This window comes from Acipenser ruthenus, chromosome 5 (assembly GCF_902713425.1).
Source record: "Acipenser ruthenus chromosome 5, fAciRut3.2 maternal haplotype, whole genome shotgun sequence".
NCBI classification, from domain to species: Eukaryota; Metazoa; Chordata; class Actinopteri; order Acipenseriformes; family Acipenseridae; genus Acipenser; species Acipenser ruthenus.
Genome location: NC_081193.1, coordinates 73292742 through 73313249, shown reverse-complemented (window position 1 = coordinate 73313249; position 20508 = coordinate 73292742). Strand labels below are relative to the sequence as shown.

General features: G+C 38.2%; 1 protein-coding gene across 6 annotated transcripts in view; it reads left to right on the top strand.

Annotated features, from left to right (window-relative positions):
• Positions 1–20508, top strand: part of LOC117402826 (echinoderm microtubule-associated protein-like 6) — a 104493-nt gene that overhangs the window by 33546 nt on the left and 50439 nt on the right. For 5 of the 6 annotated variants that reach the window (XR_009328736.1, XM_059024478.1, XM_059024477.1 and 2 more), the window contains exons 2-8: positions 2364–2523; positions 6727–6825; positions 8101–8169; positions 10530–10715; positions 11934–12069; positions 15992–16193; positions 18223–18360. Coding sequence is in view for 5 of the 6 variants with exons in the window: in XM_059024478.1 (XP_058880461.1) it covers positions 2364–2523; positions 6727–6825; positions 8101–8169; positions 10530–10715; positions 11934–12069; positions 15992–16193; positions 18223–18360 (990 nt within the window). In the remaining variant the exon portion in view is untranslated. Of the gene's footprint in view, positions 1–2363; positions 2524–6088; positions 6198–6726; positions 6826–8100; positions 8170–10529; positions 10716–11933; positions 12070–15991; positions 16194–18222; positions 18361–20508 lie in introns of all 6 variants that reach the window. The other variant, XM_059024476.1, reaches the window with a different exon arrangement.

The window sequence follows — 20508 nt, the reverse complement described above, 5'->3', positions numbered from 1 at the left end:
AACCTGCCTTTCAAAGAGCATCTAAAAGATTCAATCAGGAAGGAGAACCATATAAAACACAATATCATCTGATACATTTGCTGAAAGTCTTAAAATTAGTATTTATCAAACATACAATAAAGTTTCTAAATTAATAAATACATAACAAGAACTCTCGGAAGAGATACACAGCACATATGCCATAATAAACTAACAAGGGAATTAGTGAAATCAGCTCAAGTAAATGAATATTGCACTTTAGAACAGTAAATGTACACAATTTTTACTATTTATAGAGGTCATGTAATTGTACAGGCTGTAAAAGCCTCTGTAGTATTGGTTTATCTGCCAATAGTAAGGCTGCAATGTGCAGGTGATTTTGGTATTCCGGGCACATGGAAGTTTCTACTGATTTACAAGTAGCATTGCAAATCTGTGACTGTTATTGGGAGGATATACTCATGATGTGGAGTTTATCTTAACAGCTGTTAGTAATTATTTGAGAAATAAGTTCTACCACACTGTTTGTGGCTGGATGATACCGTGCACTCCACTGTCTCTGAACAAGTACTTGGATAAGATATCAGTGGTTGATATCTAATCCTGGATAAATAAAAACAGATTGCTTTTAAGCAAGCCAGTGCACATGTACCTTGTATTGTTTCAATTAAGATCAGTATATTGCTAGCTTGTAAAATATGTGTTGGCTGTTTTATGCATGTTCATATAGTTCTCTGTAGATCATGATACTGAGCTGTGAATTGCAAATAGCTTTTACCAAATATGTATGTTGGGTGATGTGGAAGAGTGGTGGGCAATTCACTGACACACACAGGAGACAGAAGGTTTATTTGCAACACCGCACTGGTGCCCAGTTTTATTATTTTCTTTTTTTGGCTTTATTTTCTATTTAGCCCGCAGAGGGCGCTGTTGTCTGTGGCCTGAATACCGAAAACGGTAGTTCGGTCCATACAGGTACAGTCCAATGCTTTCGCACTCACAGGTGCTCAAAAGAATAATGAAAACAAACAGCGAAAGAAAAAGGGAAAATAAAAGTAATAAAGTAATAAAACTACAAAATAAAGGTGCTGCACTTGGCAGCTTTACCCCGACCATCGCTATCCGCATGGCCCGGGTCTCCGTCCTACGCTCACCCGTCCCCTCAACCTGCTTGTACTGTTCGGGGTTCTGCCCAAGTTTTTCCCCGCTACTAAAAATTTATTTTTCTTTTTAATTAATTTGTTGTTGTGCTCGGTCCGGCAGCAGAGCTTCCGCCAGCTGGCTCGTTTCGTCTTAGAGGGGCAGGCTGAGGGAACACCAGAGCGTTATCTTATAGGGTGAGCAATCCCCCCAGGCCCCCCTCTCAGCCACTCAGAGAGGAAAAGCCAGCACACCCTCTTCCCCACCTCTCCGTGTCACTGCCATGACTGACTGGCGGATCTACGAGGCTGCTGACCCCTTCCTGCAGTACCACGCATGCGCCAGACAGTCAGCACAGATCTCCCCCCGTTACAGGTGACTTTTGCATTTGAGCTTGCATCAAAATGTGTAATATTATACAGTAAAGTGTAGGTGGCCATTTTATCTGTTGAAAATCAAAGAAAGAAAATATGAATATCCTGGCATTTATGTTTTGTAAGAAGACTTTACAGCTGGCATAGCTTTAGAATCCCAGATGACCAGCTAAAAGCCCTGTCGTGCTATAGGCCTCTTAGTGCTTAGATCCCAAACATGGATCACGAGAACAGCAAGCTTCTATTTCTGACTTACACATAAAAAAGGCTAGTATTGAGGGCAGTGAATCTTGTAGAAAATATGCTGTCAACATGGCCAAATTGTCAGTTAAACGCATTAGTAAATTATCAAATCATTTAATGACGAGGGAGAACTGTATCTAAAGATACATTTTATGTGCACGACTTACTTCAGTGTTTCATATGTTACAAGCATCAGTAACATCTCTGCAATGTCATGGGAAACTCCTAATCAGATACGGATGGTTTGGTGTGCAATGCACTGCTACTCCTCATGGAGTAGGGATTAAAATAGAAGGGATTCAAATAGAAGAAATTTCTTCCAAAATATCACACCTGGTTAGTTCAATAAGATTCATATCTGCAAAGCTTGGATGAGGTGTGTCTTCCAAATGTGAAACTTTATTGACAATCATATTTAAGTTTGTGGTGAGTACTGCCTCAGGGTTGAGGTATAGAATAGTGCAGTAGACTGGTGGAGCAGTGAGTGAGTAAGGTCTCCCATTTAAACTGAGTGGTCAAGTAAGTGCTGTATGCACCTTTTATAATCAGTATATTCATCATAGAAATATATATTTGTGTATGTACTTGTATAGTAGAAGGTTCTAATTTGTTTTATGTCCATTTCAGCCTTGCTTTACACCCTGATAAAACCCAAGTTGCCACTGGCCAGGTTGGAAAGGACCCATATATATGCGTTTGGGATACTGACAATGTGCAGACCATCTCTATTCTCAAAGATGTGCACACACATGGAGTGGCCTGTCTGGCATTTGATTTGGACGGACAGGTAAGCATTTTCTAAGTATATTTTGTAGTACATGTGAATAGGAAAAATTCCCAATTTTAACAAGCAGGAGTCGGAGCACTGTCAGCCAACGTGGTTTTAAATAAAACAAAATGTAATTGTTTTCGACTGCCACCAGTAGACTCATTTGGAACTCATGTCTCAATGTAGGTTTACTGCATGGGAATATTGCTGTGTTTTCCCTGGGCAGGATTCAGCCAGGTTCAATGTTTATAGCTAACAAATGCAATGTCACCCACTAGATTGCAAAGAGTGAAGAATGTGTCTTGCAGTGCACTAAGTAATTGCTTGGGTGGCCACAGCCAGACTGTAATACATCTGTGCCACTGAGTGCTATTAGGAGGAGATATATAATAATTCTGCTGTACGTGACCCATATTAAATGAAAACCAATCGAGCACAGTAATATTAAATGGTGTTGGATAGAGTTACATATATTTTATATGAAATGGAGCAGTCATCATTTGGCATTTGTGGACATTTCTATAATAGTATATTATAGAAATTCTCAGAATCAAAAATGGGCTGAAATTGGAGTTTCAGAAGTCAGTATCAGGAAAGGCACATCAATCCTTGTGTACCTTGACACAAACAAAATTGGGAACTACTTCAGTTATTGGTTCAGATAATAATATGAAATGCCATGCTGGGAAGGGAAATTAAATATAGAATATGATCAGGGCGCAAAGGACAACATTCCTGCTCTTCATTGATAAGTGTGGAAAAAACTGGATAGCAGACAGGGCTTGGATCCATGTCTTATCTTAAACATGACACCTGTTCCAGCTCAGTGATGATGGAGCACATCCAGGTTATCTCTGAGCAGTATTTAAACATGCAGCCTACTGCCCAGTGGGTCTGACTGCTTCTTACTGAGTTACCATTTATTATCTTTTTGCATGCATAACATGCATGCTCTGTTCTGTGATCTTTTTAACACTAGAACGACCAAGGCAGTCATTTTGACCATTTTTGGCATTTAAATTTAAAATACAGTGTGTGTGTTTAAGATACGGAGTTGTGCTTTCCTGACTTTTACTAAATATATGTATTAATTACCCTTAGAAGGAAAGAATCGCATAGCTGCAAAAATTAGGGAGATGAAATACCGTCATACCTACTCCGACTAGGAGCTGTCAAATTGACCGCTACATATAAAACATATTACAACAATGAAATGTTGCAGTATTATTTGTATTTATCAGTCGGGATTTGCCGCCATGTATTGAAGTTTGATTATATGAGTTTGCGTTCCCCAAGTGAGCGGTCTTCTGACATTTCTATTGTTTCAATGAGCCTCCTGATAGCCCATCAATCAGCCTTGGCAGCTCATGGCGCCCGTCTATCTGTCTGTGTGATAGTCTATCTCCTGTGCCACTACTTTTCTCCTCTAAGTTTTAGATGCACTCTGGTTACTATATAAGTCACTGGTTTTCCTAAGAAATTCATTGTTACCCCAATACACACTGAAAATGGATCGTGGAAGACGCATGAAAACAAAGCAGTGTTTGGAATTACTGCAAAGTTTACCACACAACGATTCTGTGTAGCAGAGATGGACAATGACAACTCTGGCTCTGAAGCAGACTGGGTTTGCGGAGATGAATCTTCCAGCAGCAGTGACACTGAGGGCACAGGAGATCCTGTGGGAGAAGAAGCACTCCTGTGGCAGCCCCTGCAAGGATGCCAGCCACTTCACCTGCATTAGCCCCTGCACCTGATCCAGCCGCTACTTCACCTGAGGCAGCTGCTTCTCCAGCGGTAGCGCCAGCACCACCTGGCACTCAGGAAGATGGTAATGATTTGTTTATTTAGCAGACGCCTTTATCCAAGGCAAGTTACAGAGACTAGGGTGTGTGAGCTATGCATCAGCTGCAGAGTCACTGACAACAACGTCTCACCAGAAAGACGGAACACAAGGAGGTTAAGTGACTTGCTCAAGGTCACACAGCGAGTCACTGAGTGAGCCAGGGTTTGAACCGGGTACCTCCTGGTTACAAGCCCTTTTCTTTAACCACTGGACCACACAGCCTCATGATGGCACTGTTTGGAAGACTATGAATCCTGGTGTTGAAGCTGCAGGTAGAAGGGGTGAACATAATATTTTGAGGGAAGTCCCAGGACCCACGGCATATGCAAAATACAACACTGATGAGAGCGCATTGAGTGCTTTTTGACTGACATGCATGCACTTACCCACATACAACATTGCACTGAAGCAGAAGCCCACCGACAACTACAAGATGATCCCTGGTCAATGCCCTTAGATGAATTAGAAGATTTCATTGCACACAATTGTAAATGAAGCCCATTCTGTTCAAATGTTTAGGTCATGCTTATTTTAAGGGCCGTTTTTATAGTTTATTAACTGTTAACAAACATTGTTAATTTTTAGCTAAGGGTTAGAGTTAGGGTTAATAAAAAACTGATTTAATTTCCTAAACATTACTACAGTAACAATTTGAACCGATTTCAAGCATGTGATCGACTGGGTATTGATCATCCATATGGCTCTGGTGTTTGCAGTTTTAGCTGACCTATTAAATATTATTAACCAACAGTTAACACAAAATAAATAATGTACATTAACATGTTTATTAGCTGTTTGTTAACAGTTAATAAACCAAAAAAATGTCCCCTTAAAATAAAACATGACCAATGTTTATTTATTCATGTCATTTCGATTATAGTATATAGTTTGTGTATAAACACATAGCATATATGCGCTTTGTTATGTAGGCAATATAAACCAATTTATTTAAAAAAAAAATTATACTTATTTACATCGTTTCAGTTGTACAGTTTTGTATGTACATGATATACTTGTATATACACACATTTATTTTCAAATATTTGTTAATTTCATTTTTTACAGTTTTTTGAGGTTGCGCTTTATATAATATGTCTGTATATATTTCTGTTCAAATGTCATTTTATTTACAATGTTTCGGTTGTGTAGATATGACGTTCCTGAATAAAACTACGACTTATATTCAATTGTTTGTCCTTTCATTATAATATTAAGGTTTTTTTTGTTAATACGCTGGTCAAATTGACCACTCATGGTTGTTCTAGGTATGCCTATAAATGCGGTCATTCTAGTGTTAACCACAAAAACTCCAGTGAAGCACTCTCTATACAAATAAAAAGGTGTTAAGGAGATAAGAAAAATGGTGCTTGCCATTAAATTGCTATACTTTATTTTGTAGATTTCCAAAAATATTTATTCAAGGTAACCTTTTTAAACTTCAAATATTATTTCAATAAATTTTTTTTAAGTCCTGGTTTGGCTTAAACTACTTTGTAATGACAGTCTCATTCCAACCCTGCTATACTGACTGTTTTGATTTATGTCAATTTGTTTTATATTTTCAATTTGGAATCGGCAATTGTTTTTTTTACCCCATTTTCTCCCAATTTGAAATGCAATTCTTTTTAAGCCTGGCTCACCGCTGCAATCCCCGCGCTGACTCAGGAGAGATGAAGACGAGCACACGCGTCCTCCGAAACGTGTGCCGTCAGCCATCCACTTCTTTTCACTCCACAGGCCCGCCATGCAGCTACCTTCAGAGCTACAGCGTCAGAGGACCATGCAGCTCTGGGCCGCCTGCAGGCCCGCAGACGCCCGGCCAGTCTACAGGGGTCGCTGGTGCACGGTGAGCCGAGGACACCCTGGCCGACCTAAGCCCTCCCCACCCCGGGTGGCGCTCGGCCAATTGTGCGCCGCCCCCTGGGAACTCCCGTCCAAGTCTGGCTGTGGAATAGCCTGGACCTGAACCGGTGATCTCCAGACTATAGGCCACATCCTGCACTCCACGTGGAGTGCCTTTACTGGAAGTGCCACTCGGGAGCCCCTCATGTCAAGTTTTAACCCTAAAATCTATTGCAGTATTAAATACTTTGAATTGTGTGTACTGCTACTGTGCTATTAAACATTTATGGGTAAAACTGCATTTGTTTATGCCAAGAATCCTGTAGGAATGTAAATTATGGCAAGCTTTAAACTGACTTGGAAATCTCTCCAGTAATTCAGCTGAAAGCTCAATTAGAATATTACCCTCTTGTAAGTTGATGCATCACAGTTTCAGATTTAAACACAGCACTTGCAATAAACTCAAGTAGTTTTAAATCAACTAAAATTGTGTTGTCCAAGAAACCATCAATTGTTTGTTGTATTCTACCTAGCGTTTGGCCTCTGTGGGATTGGATGCCAAAAATACGTTATGCATTTGGGACTGGAAGAAAGGAAAAGTACTGGCCACCGCAACAGGGCACTCCGACAGGGTAAGGATTGGGGATTCTTTGTGCTTACAGCCGTAATGTGAATTTAGCCTTAGATGATACACACAAAAATCAATAGTCTATACTGTATGCTACCTAGTAAACTAAACAGTAGCAGTCAAAATGGAAACATATAAAATGATACAGCAGTTTGAAACGTAAAAAAAGAAACTGCTGAATCAGTTACCAGTAAGATTTCAGAGTCAAGAAATAGTTGCTACAAATCCTATTTAATCCACCTTTGAGCCCCAGGGGCAAGATAAAGTACTGTAGTTGTGTTTCAACTCCAGCGTACACACCTCTTGAACAAGATGATATACATCCTGTGAAACAAATGTTTTAATGAGACTACCTGAATATGCTTTTTAAGCTTGGAACTTTTTCTAAATCGCTACCCTTTTATTTTTTAAGTCAGCTTAATTACATCGAACATGTGATTAGAATATATTTTTTTGGATTTGAATTTGATTGTTCATTTTATTTATTTATTCACTGTTGGGTCTAGATCTATTGAAAAACATGGAATCATTTTATGAGTTTAAAAGTATATTACTTTGAGAAAAGATACTATAACCACCTTCCTTCACTGCTGCATCTTCATACTTGTGGTTGGGTAGTGTTCACTCAATACTGTTGTGCTTAAAGTTATTGTAAAACAATGTGTGTACTGTAAGTTCTGATTCCTAGTCTCTGGGAAGAGGAAAGTAACTAGAAGAAAAGATCTCCATTGGATTTAGTACAGTAACGTAAAACTAGAAGAAACAAGTAGAAAAACTGTTTGCAAATAATTTTAGTACAACAGGCAGATAACAATGGCACAGCATGTATAGTACATTTTGGAACGTGGACGCTGTTTACTTTGGTATGACACAAATACAGGAATACTGTACAACATATTTCAATATTGGTTGATTTGACCCTTTTTATAAACTACCCCAAAGAAATAACATTCTTGCACGCACCAGCACATGCATGGAGAGAAGGCAAAGATCTGTCTGCTGCTTTATAGGTCACATGAGTGGTTGCCAACATAGAAGTGTCTTTGGTCCTTTGGTTTCTATCTAGCTGGAAAATTGGACCAGTCATGGCTTTAGGGGTAGCCTACAGCTGACTCTCCCATTACCAGTTGCTATGACTGAAGGCCATCTCCATTTCTGGTGGGACTTGAATGATTTCAGGTCAATGATTAATTGAGATGCAGCACTGAATACATATTGTACCATAGTTGAAAAGTTTGATATTTCAAACTTTGACGCAAGTTCTTTGGCATTGTTACAGATCTTTGATATTGCCTGGGATCCATTTCAACAAAACAGACTTGTCAGCTGTGGGGTGAAACACATTAAGGTAAGTGTGACAGTAATGAAGGTGTATTCTTAAACAGGCCTTGCTGCTGTTTAGTTCACTGATAGATATACTCACATCTTTATTGTCATCAATATATATAGTGGTGTTCAAAAGTGTTGACACCCTCCTATCATTTCAATGCAAATTACTCCAGTTTTACTGTGATAGTATTCACTTTGTGAAGCATCTGGATTTAAAATTAAAAGAGTAAAAAAAAAAAAAATACTTATTACTTCCTGTTTTCAGCCTTATTATACTTTTATTTTTAAATTAAGTTTTTTTTATAGATGGACAGTATAGTAAGCCAAAAAGTACACTACCCTGGTTCTGGAAATTTTATATTTTGTATATATATATATATATATATATATATATATATATATATATATATATATATATATGTGTGGATTATAAATTAAATCGTTTCCCAAACTATGAAAGATATTTGAAAAAACATTTTATAAACACTACCATTTCCTACCCTATTGTTATTGTGTATATCGTATGGACAGGACATGGTGCATACAGCTGAACTTCTACACTAAAATAATTAAGCCAGCAAACCAGGAGAAAATGAAAACTACAAAATATATACATGATCAAGCATTTATACTAGTCAACATAATACATTCATAACAAATAGCCAGATGTTAAACAAACAAACAAAAAAAATGCTAAATTTAATATGTTCGAAATAGAATGAGTCAAATTTCTAAAGATGGTTATTTCAGAGATGCAGTTGGAAATTGTTGAACTCAATTCATTCAAAATAACACAAGCTGGACTGTCACATGCCCCGGGGGGGTCAGCCTTTTACCTTCAAAATGCACGCTTGAAGTTTTTTTTTGTTTTGTTTTTCAAGTGCTGCTCTTTTGAACTGCAATTGCTTCATTGCTTTAAACTAGACTTTTCAATAAACATGGAAGTACTTGCGAAATTTAACTTCATTACAAATAGTTTTCTTAACAACATTTTTTTTAATGAAATAAAGAATATACAACATTCCTTAGTACAGTAAACTCCATTAATTTAGTACAATAAAGTATACTAATTAAAAAGACATCACTTACTATAGACAACTCTCTGTCAGTCTCTTACAATCTCCCTCTATTAGTATTAGAACCAGCTTGAGTTACTCAGTGTCCTTTGTGGTTGTTACAGAGGGATTATACTTTATTACCCTTCTCTCTAATTCTGTGAGATACTGCCGTCACTAACAGGTTTTGAACTACTTTTAGTGGATTATTATTATTATTTGTTTATTTAGCAGACGCCTTTATCTAAGGCGATTTACAGAGACTAGGGTGTGTGAACTATGCATCAGCTGCAGAGTCACTTACAATTACGTCTCATCCGAAAGACGGAGCACAAGGAGGTTAAGTGACTTGCTCAGGGTCACACAATAAGAGGTGGGATTTGAACCAGGGACCTCTTGGTTACAAGCCCTTTTGTTTAAGCACTGGACCACACAGCCTCCTAGTTAGTTACTATAGACTGGTTTGGTTAAAAGACTTAGCAGCCCTGCTTCTGGAGACCTTGTCTGGGGAACGGTCCTCAGTCAAGACAGTACAGTTCAAAATAAATGTACTGAGTAAATTCTCTTATAATAGAATACCTCCAACTGGGTCATTTTTTTTACTTTCCTTTGGAGCTTTTTGGTTTAAAAACAACTTTTTAGTAATGTTCAAAAAGTGTTTGGATTTATGACAATACATTATAAATTATGACAAAGGCATTAGGATTTATGTCCATTCAACTGACAACTGCAGTGCATGTGACAATTATTATTGACAAAACTTGTCAGTTGTGTGGGATACCAGCGACAGGGATATAGTTGAAGCGGTCACAAATACATACTGTATATCACTTTTTTTTCCATATATCTGAAAAACCTCTAATCCAATTGTGACAAAAGTGACATTTACAGGTAACATGATTTAGTATAAGATATTGAGAGTATTAGATTCTGGGGATATACAGTATGTCTGTCTGTCTGTCCGTACATGCATCTGTATCTCACACTTGCATTTTTAAATGTATGTGGAAAACAGATTATCCAGTTTTGATGAAACTTAGAAGAGAAATTTAGAATAGATTATTAGCAGTATCAGCATTGGAGACATATATAGGTGTCTATCTGTCTGTACATGTATACATTTGTCTAACTGTACATTGTACTTTTTTGGATGTATCTTGAGAACATAAAAAGTTATTCCACAATCAGTTTAATTAAAAAATGTTGCTTAGCTGATAAAAACTGAACAACATTTAAAATGTTAAATGACTAAAGCAAATAAATGATGTATGCCACAGGAATAATGTATTGTTATTAACTTGAATTTGTTTGTCAATTCATTTAGTTCTGGGCATTATGTGGAAATGCTTTGACACCAAAAAGAGGTATCTTTGGCAAAACAGGGGACCTCCAGACTATACTGTGTTTGGCCAGTGCTAAAGACGACATCACATATTCTGGTGCACTAAACGGGGACATCTATGTCTGGAAAGGCCTCAACTTGGTTCGCACAATTCAAGGAGCGCATGGAGTAAGTGAAAGACAATACTGTTTTTTCGAATGTTTTGTAACATTAGTATTCCTTGAAGCCTGTTTAGTGATGGTTTACTGCACTCAGAATCAGAATCATTGATATGTGCATGTGTGTGCTTTTTTTTTTTCTTTACTTATCCTGCACTAATTTGTCATTACAGCTTGTCTGAGTATATCCCAGTTTTTCTTACAGGTAGCAAATTATTGAACAAAAGAACAAATTATTGTATTTCCAGTTAAGCACCAAGATATTGTACAAACAAGGGGTGGGGTGGGGTGGGGTGGGGTGGGGAGGTCTGTTTAACCAGTGGGTGGGCTCTTAAATAAGGGTCCAGTTAAGCCATTAAGTGAAAATACTACCCCTTTGCTAGAAATGAAAAGAAGCATTTTAAGTATTAGTGTCCTATTTTCTTCCTCAGATTTGCAGAGCAAGTTATTCATAAAGGATGTAAGAGCACAGCTTTGCTTCATGTAAGATCGTCTGTCCTCCTGTTATTAGAAGTCTTTTGGGACAGCAGAAATCTGAGAGCAGATTTGGCACCACCATTAAACACCGATTTAGGACATTAGTTTAGGACTGTTGCAGTAAATTTCCAAACTATTGCACAGGAAACTGAATGCAGATCAATCCCTTTCAGACTGACGCATTTCAAGATTTATTTTCAGAAATGCCTAATATGCACTTGTTTTGTCATCAGACTTTAACAGCTGTCGTCTGAGTCATGGTTACTGAGAAGAGATGCAACACTGTAATCAAATTCATAGATTCATCTTTTTTCATTATTAATATTTCCTTTATTCTGCCAGACATGGGTATCATCTACATGTGTATGTTAACATAGATACCGTATGTGCAGGTAGTTGGGTGGGATTCTTATTCAGCAAAATACTTTATCCCTGTAAACAGGTTTAAAATAGCCATCTTCTTCTTCTGTAATAGTTCTTTGATCGATTTAATAACCACCAAAGCTAGTTGAACTTTGCTATCTATGTTATTGCCCTATTCTATGACTCTATTCAGGAGGAAACATACAAATAACCCTGTTATAGCAAACAATGTGAAAATCATGTGTTGACATTCAATGAGTCTTTATTTAAGAACACCTGTATATATTGCTCCAATGTTGCCAAAAAAACATTACATTAATGCATGTTGTTAAATGGAGCTGTACTTTTTGATTGAACCCCTTTGATATGGCACCATTGTATGTTCTAGGCTGGGATATTCAGCATGTATGCCTGTGAAGAAGGGTTTGCCACTGGTGGAAGAGATGGTTGTATACGGCTATGGGATACGGACTTCAAGCCAATCACCAAAATTGATCTCAGAGAGACTGAGCAGGGATATAAAGGTAGATAATAAAAAATACATACAATATCATCATTTTCAGACTATAACATGCACCTTTTTACAAATTCTTGGAGAATTGCACATACTGCGATGTTTTTTGATAGGGTAGAATATAAGAAAGTAGATAAAAGAAGCTTTTTCATGATGTCAGCCAAGCCACCTACGTGCATTATGTACGTTATAGTATGTTCATTTTTTAATTGGTACTCCTGAGTGACCAGAGTTGGCACCACAGCAACATTCACACACAAGTCATTAATACAAATGTTCCTTTAATTTAACTGAACAAGAGCCCTATGCACTACTCAATCCAGAATATTTTTAGGAAAGAATTATACAATTGAACAGTGATTACTATTATTTAATGATGCTGAGAGAATATACTGCTTCTGTTTTCATGCAAGTAAAGACATACTCTTCATTCTGTAAAGACATACTTCAGACACACTGTTCCTTGTTTAGTTCCTTTTGGTTTCTGACCTGACACAACCTTATGAACAAAGATCTTAAATTACATTTAGATGTGTTCTCTGCAAAGATTTGATTAAATACACATTTCATGCATAAAGTGGTCTCTCTGTAGGTGGTCAGATGGGTTAGGTTTATGGATGGATTTTATTGTATGATTATCTTATAAAACTATTTTTAGGTCTGTATCAAATTAGTATTCTTAGTCATTAGCTAACATCTGTTTAATGTTAAAGACTGGACACAAAATCAATTTGTAAAAAGGCTTATGAAGTTAGGAAGGACATAGGATAAGAACACAAATTAGTGACCAAATATAAAAATGTACTGTTACATAACGGGCTACAGCTGTGTTTTTGTTTGTTACAAACTTGTACACTGCAGTTGACCATACCTTGGTTTTACGATTTTAATCCCACAATTTGATTCTACAAATCAAAGAAGAAATGTTGAGTTATATGTGATACAGCATATGCCATCTTAAGCTTCCTGAATAATCTTAATGTATTTATAAACAACTGTCTGACCTTCACCCTCAATACTGTGACAGAACCGAATGGTCAAACACAACAGTGCTTGCTCATTGGGTTTATCCCTATGCTGGTGATTGCAACTGAGATGTGCCTTTGGGAGTATAACCGGAAAGCTGCAGATTGTTGTGCTCTCCCAGATGGCTATAAATGAACTCTTGATTTAATTGTTGACTCAATCAAAGCTGCATTGTTAAAATCATAGTAAGCTTTCTGTCAGGATAGCGGTTTTTCTTAGCGCCAATGATTAATTGAGATAAGGCTACCAGGAGCACCTTCCATCATATGCTTAATAGGAAAGAATCTCCTGTATTCAGGTTGTCAGCCACAAAATGTGTGGTGTTTTTTATTTTATTTTTTAACATGCTTGCTTTTGATGCTTGGCAAGCTGGTAAACAAAATTATTGACAAGTAATACAAAACCAATGCATTTTGGGAAAATATTTCATCGAGGGGTTATGTGACATGAACCCTGTGATTAAATATTTTCTTGAAATGCACTGCAGCCCATATGTTATATGGATTAAAAAAATATGATAAAATATATTGTTGTTCCAGGTATCGATATCACTACTACTCAGAATAAAAAAATACCTTTCTGGGTTCATACTCACAACCGTCTCTTTTCGTAATACATAAATGACAAGTGTTGAATTTAGAATAGTATTGTAATAATCTTTAAAACGATGCTCAAGGTAATTTAGCTCTTATAGGCAGCAATCCCCAGCTTTACAGTCTGACAGAACCTCTGGGGAAGGCCCTGCCCAAAGCAATGTTGCTAACAGGAGACAGCAGGGCAAAAGAGAGAATCAGAATGCCAGGTTCCTACTCACTGCCGTCTTTTTTCATTAAGGAGAAAATGAGATTTGCTAGGTGTGTGTCAAGCTCGGACATGGGTATTTCTTCTGGATTTATGTGCTCTTTGATCAAGTCAAATTTGGTTATCTCGAATGTGTTTACATTTTCTTATTGACTAATACAAGTTTTTTGAGCATCAGTGTTGGCTGGGTGTTGAAAACGGGACAACTTGTTGAGTTTGTGAGACAAACTGTTAATCTTGATTAACAGAGAAAGTTGTATTGCATGGGCCACAGTGTAAATATAGCTACTATCCATGTAATTAATATATATATATATATATATATATATATATATATATATATATATATATATGTATATAAACTGGGCAGACACATGGCAAATGACATTTAATAGAGAAAAGTGTAAAGTATTGCATGCAGGCAATAAAAATGTGCATTATAAATATCATATGGGAGATACTGAAATTGAAGAAGGGAACTATGAAAAAGACCTAGGAGTTTATGTTGACTCAGAAATGTCTTCATCTAGACAATGTAGCGAAGCTATAAAAAAGGCCAACAAGATGCTCAGATATATTGTGAGAAGTGTTGAATTTAAATCAAGGGAAGTAATGTTAAAACTTTACAATGCATTAGTAAGACCTCACCTAGAATATTGTGTTCAGTTCTGGTCACCTCATTACAAAAAGGATATTGCTGCTCTAGAAAGAGTGCAAAGAAGAGCAACCAGAATTATCCCGGGTCTAAAAGGCATGTCGTATGCAGACAGGCTAAAAGAATTGAATCTATTCAGTCTTGAACAAAGAAGACTATGCGGCGATCTGATTCAAACATTCAAAATTCTAAAAGGTATAGACAATGTCGACCCAGGGGACTTTGTTGACCTGAAAAAAGAAACAAGGACCAGGGGTCAGAAATGGAGATTAGATAAAGGGGCATTCAGAACAGAAAATAGGAGGAACTGTTTTACACAGAGAATTGTGAGGGTCTGGAACCAACTCCCCAGTAATGTTGTTGAAGCTGACACCCTGGGATCCTTCAAGAAGCTGCTTGATGAGATTCTGGGATCAATAAGCTATTAAAAACCAAACGAGCAAGATGGGCTGAATGGCCTCCTCTCGTTTGTAAACTTTCTTATGTTCTTATAAATACGTTTTTTCACAATGGGTACCCGATATCATTTGCATGACATTCATTTTCATTCAGGAAAAAAAAGAAGTGCTGAGCAGGTATCAACATTATAGACATTTTAGTGCATTGACTAAAGCATTCTTAAAGTTGCAATGTCAAAATTGCAGAACTGGTAAATCAAAAAGGTTTCTCATACTTTTGAAGGTTATCTGTTTTACATACCATATATCTGCTTATTGATTTATTATTATTTTCACATACCTCCACATGTGCAGAAAAACAAAAACAGCAGAGACCGAGGTTTTCTATACAAAAAAAACATTGCAGAGAGCAGCCACCACATTATTTTATTAAACCATGCAGGGAACTATCCACAGCTCAAGCCAAGACCCTCACACCCCCACTCCTAGTTAGCTTGGGGATTCCTTCGTGGACCAAGCCGGAAACTAGTCCCCAAACTAATGTATTGGTCACCCAGCAAATCAGCCGCACAGTTCAATGGAGGCTATCCCCCCTGCCCCCCACCCCGGACCTCTACATTATTTTAAATCAGACAACTACTAAATGGACTTTATGTTTTCGGAATGAATGAACCTCATCTTGTAATATTAAATTGGTGGTCCTGTGGGACACTCAAAATATTCTCACCTTTTAATTTTTGAAAAGTAGTTTCTTAGTCCTTGTCTGGTAGAGTTCAAGCTGTTTTTTAAGTGCTGCAAAGAATCATGTCCTAGGTATTTCATTTCAAATGGGTAAAACGGCACGCGATGAAAATCATTAACTATTAAAAAGACTGTTGTGCATATATGAACTGTAGTACAGTATGTAGGCTATGACAGTTTCTTTAGAATTTGACTTAAACACGTAAACAAAAGTAGCCAAAAGCTGGTGAGATATTGAGTTATTAAGTTTTGTAAAATAATTGAATCTGATGTGTGCTGCTTTCATCCCTCAATGTTTGTTTCTTTATCAGGGTTGTCAATCCGGAGTGTATGCTGGAAAGCAGACCGCATACTAGCAGGAACACAGGATAGCGAGATATTCGAGGTGATGGTGAGAGAGAGAGATAAACCGCTGTTGATAATGCAGGGCCACTGTGAAGGAGAGCTCTGGGCCTTGGACCTTCATCCCAAGAAACCGCTGGCAGTCACAGGCAGCGATGATCGATCTGTACGGTCAGTGAATTACTCATGAGTTTTGTTTCAGTTAAGTTGGTATGAGAAAAGAAAACTTTTCTTTCTCTATCACCACTACAGTCGGCGTCGCTTTATCAGGATGCCTCAGGATAAGTAAAAATATCCTGAATAAGCGGCTGTCCCAATTAAAGAGAGGCATTTGAGACAACCTTAGTCACACTTTTTTGTTTCTAAATAAAAATAAAAAGAATGAAATTACATCACATTATGATTAAATGATAAATACATCATTTAAAATACAAGTCAATAGTTTTTTTATTCAACAAAAGTGAATCGCTGTTTTTTTATTTCTACATGAAATGAAAAATAATGAAATCTCATGTTATCACAAGGCAAGGCACCTGCGATGTTGACATGCCAACTTTCTTTGCAACAGCAGCCTGAGAAACCACAAGAGACAACTCCTTCTTCCAGAGTTCAATGTGGTTTACGCACTTTACGCAAGTCACAGCTTACTGTGCTACACGACCCGTCTTGCTGTGAAAAGCGATCTCCATTCATCACTTGAAAATACCGTATCCCAATCAAATGAAGTGATGTCCCAATTAAACATCATAAATAGCATTGCGAAGAACCGTCTCCCAGAGTTGTATCCCATTTAAGCAGAAATCACGATAATCCTGATTAGGCGTCACTGACTGTATTTGCAGCTACATAAATTGGTTGACATGCAAGCTCAAAGTTTATACACAATGTGGTTTTGAGTGGCTTTTCACATTTAGCACCCTTGTTTTATTCTGACCTGGAGCGCCTACAGTATACAGCACTGTAAAGAATTACTTCTGGTGTGGTCTTACATCACCTCCACAACAGTTTATTATCATACTTGTCAGATTGCTGCTGTCCTCAAGCATTTTCCTAGTGTAAAATTTCAACCAATGGGATGCAGACATTTAAAAAAGACTGGGCTATATATATTCCAAACCGTCATAAGCGCAATTATTCCCCTCATGCTTGGATGTCTCTTTTGATTGTTAATTAGGGTTGCAAGTGAAAATTACCCACTACCAATTATTTTCGTAACAGAAATATAGAGTACTTCGGTCATTGGCCGGCAATGAATCTCAGGCAATTACGTTACTGCCAACAGCTCTTGTCAAGTATTGTTTATAGCAGCGCATTGTGGGATTGATAAGGGAAACTGACCACAAACGTCAAACGATTTATTCGCAAAACTTGGCGATTTTACAGTTCTTGAGTACGATACAGACGAAAGTTTCGGTATTCACCCCAGCAGTGCAGCAAATTATTAAAAGTGCAGATTGTTTTCACGTTATAACTTATAACTTATCAGCAAAGCAACACTATTCGAGTAAGTAAATGACACTTACTGGTAGATACGTCCTCCCATATTAAGTGTGTACTGCCAGTAGACCATGCTGTTTACTCTTTTTTAAAAATTTATATTAAAAAAATAACTATTACCATTTAATTTACTGAGGTTATATATATATATATATATATATATATATATATATATATATATATATATATATATATATATATATATTGTAAGATAGCACGGATAGGGTCAGATTCTTCCTTGCTAAAAACATGTGCAAATGCACATTTGTTGAACTTAATTGTGGAATTATCACCCGCACCTGGGCATTATTGTAAATTAGAACCAGGTGCAGGGTTTAAATAGAAAGCAGTCAGTCTGCTCAAGGCTGCTGCGGTGTGAAGAGCCCGGTTGTGAGTGTGTGCAACCGTAAAAAGGTATTGTGTAAAACAATCTGTTGTGGTTTGCGGACGGGGAAACAGCTTAGCTGTCCCGTGTTAGTCAGGGAAGATCCTGTGTTTAGTTAGTGCTCTGAATGGGAGCTAGGTGTTTTTGTTTTGTTTTGTTTTGTTTTTTCTGAACCACAATTTAAAAAGGTGCTAAGATTCCTGCCCAACTGTCCTTACTCCAAGCTTCCCGTGTCGCTGTCCTATTACAGTAGTTATTGATGTGGAAAGGAAATACATTTTACTTATTCATTTCATCATTTTTCTTCCCTGACTGAAGGCTGTGGAGTCTGGCAGACCATGCCCTGATTGCCCGCTGCAACATGGAAGAGGCTGTGCGGAGCGTAGCTTTCAGCAGCGATGGCTCTCAGTTAGCTCTCGGAATGAAGGATGGCTCCTTCACTGTTCTCAGGGTCAGGTAAAACTACCACTGCCTATTACAGTTAAAGATTTAAAGACCTTTCTGCAATATTTCCTCTGTGAAGACTTGATTTGCTAGTAGCCTCAAGGTTATTGTTTCACAATTGATTTAAAGTTAGTAGAAAGGTTTGTACTTTGTGTGAAATACAGTATCGTTTTATAAAAAATAAATGTGCCATAGTATTTTAGCTCTGTAAGTCTTTTTTTTTTACAATTCAATGTAATATAGATTTATGTAGTCTCCCCACCATATAATGTGGACAGCATGTCTTAACTGTTCTTGACTGGTTGACTAGAATAGATTCTAAATCCTTAATAATATACTTTGTTAGGAGTTCCATTTAATGCTCTGGTCTTTAGGACAGTCAAAAGACCTTGATTAACAGAGTAAAGGGCTCTGATATATGCCCTAGCAGAAAACATTGATCCCAGAATCTCATCAAGCAGCTTCTTGAAGGATCCCAGGGTGTCAGCTTCAACAACATTACTGGGGAGTTGGTTCCAGACCCTCACAATTTTCTGTGTAAAAAAGTTCCTCCTATTTTCTGTTCTGAATGCCCCTTTATCTAATCTCCATTTGTGACCCCTGGTCCTTGTTTCTTTTTTCAGGTCGAAAAAGTCCCCTGGGTCGACATTGTCAATACCTTTCAGCATTGTATGAGACAGACGTTTGGCAAGATAAAGAGGGTTTCCGTTGATTTATTTTAAGCAGCCTTGAGCATAAAATAATAAAGGGTACAATAAGCAGGTTGCAAATGTCATGCTGTATAGGATTGTCTTTCTAAACTAAATCAAACCGACCTGGTGCCGACCAGGTTCCCAACCTGTACTGACCCGGTGTTAAAAAACATCGAACAGATACCGAACCGACCCAGTTACAGCCTGCTACAAACCCGGTGGCGAGGTCACCTGTCCGGTACCGAACCGGTCCCACTCAGGTCTTGACCCGCTCGGTCAATATATAGAAGCAGATTGAGGCAACAACTGTACAACTGTATGCTGTACATTGCATTGCTTGCTCCTTGCATCATGCCCGGGTTCCATCCCAGTTAGACATGCAATGCCAATTTGCCTAAGGTCAAGCATGACAGGTGCTCTTCCTGCCTAGGCCCAGAGCATGCCAAAGAGGCGCTAGTTAACCATAGTTTCTGCGAGTTTTGTGCCCTTTTCTCCAAGTGCACGCTGGAGATGAGGTTGTTTCACAGCTCTAAAGAGCGCTCTGCATCTCTGACTCCTGCACAGCGCTCTTCTCCATTACCCTGTCATACAGAGATTGCTGCGTCCTCACCCCATAGTTCTGCACCAAGGGAGAGCAGATAATGCCTAGGCGTAGCACTGGGCAGTGTCGCCGTGGAGACTGCCGACGCGCCGCAACCTGCTCGGTCATCCTGACCCACAAAGCCTGCAGCTCCGGGTCTGGCCCCTGAAAAGCTGCATTTGAGCCATCTGGGATCTTTCCAACAGGGTTATTGAAACCCTGCAGAATATCAGGGCAGCATCCATGCATTCCCAGTACGGGTACAAGTGGGGGCGTCTTCCAGACGTGGTGTCTGCCTCGTGGGTTTGACCCCACGACTTCCCATGGCAGGAATACTGCATTTTATCATTTAAAGTAGCTTTCTTGCTTGCTATCACCTCCGCAAAGCGGGTGAGTGATATGCAGGCATTCTCTATTGCGAAAGCCAGCTTAAGTTTTACAGAGGCCTATCTCAGCATTCTGTCAACCAGTCTGTGGAATTGGAGGCTTTCCATCCACCTCCTTTCCAGTCAGACAGGGAGTGACAGCTCCATATGCTCTGCCCAGTTCAGGCCCTGGCGTATTATGTTGACAGTTGTTGGAGGCAGTCTGAACAATTTTTTGTCTGCTATGAGGCAAAATCCCATGGTCAAGCCCTGTCTAAGCAGCTGTCCAAGTGGATTACCTATGAACTGGGGAACTTGCCCCCTCCAGAAAAACTGACTGCCCATTCCACCAGGGGCCTTGAAACTTTGCAGGTTTTATTATAGTATTATTTACAAATACCATATAGATGTTTATCCTGTATCTCCAGTAGAGAAAGTGATACAATCTGCTGCAGCAAGGAAGTGTTTAAGATGCACTATATTTTAAGATATATAGAAGATTTTGTTTCATCTTTTGTTTATT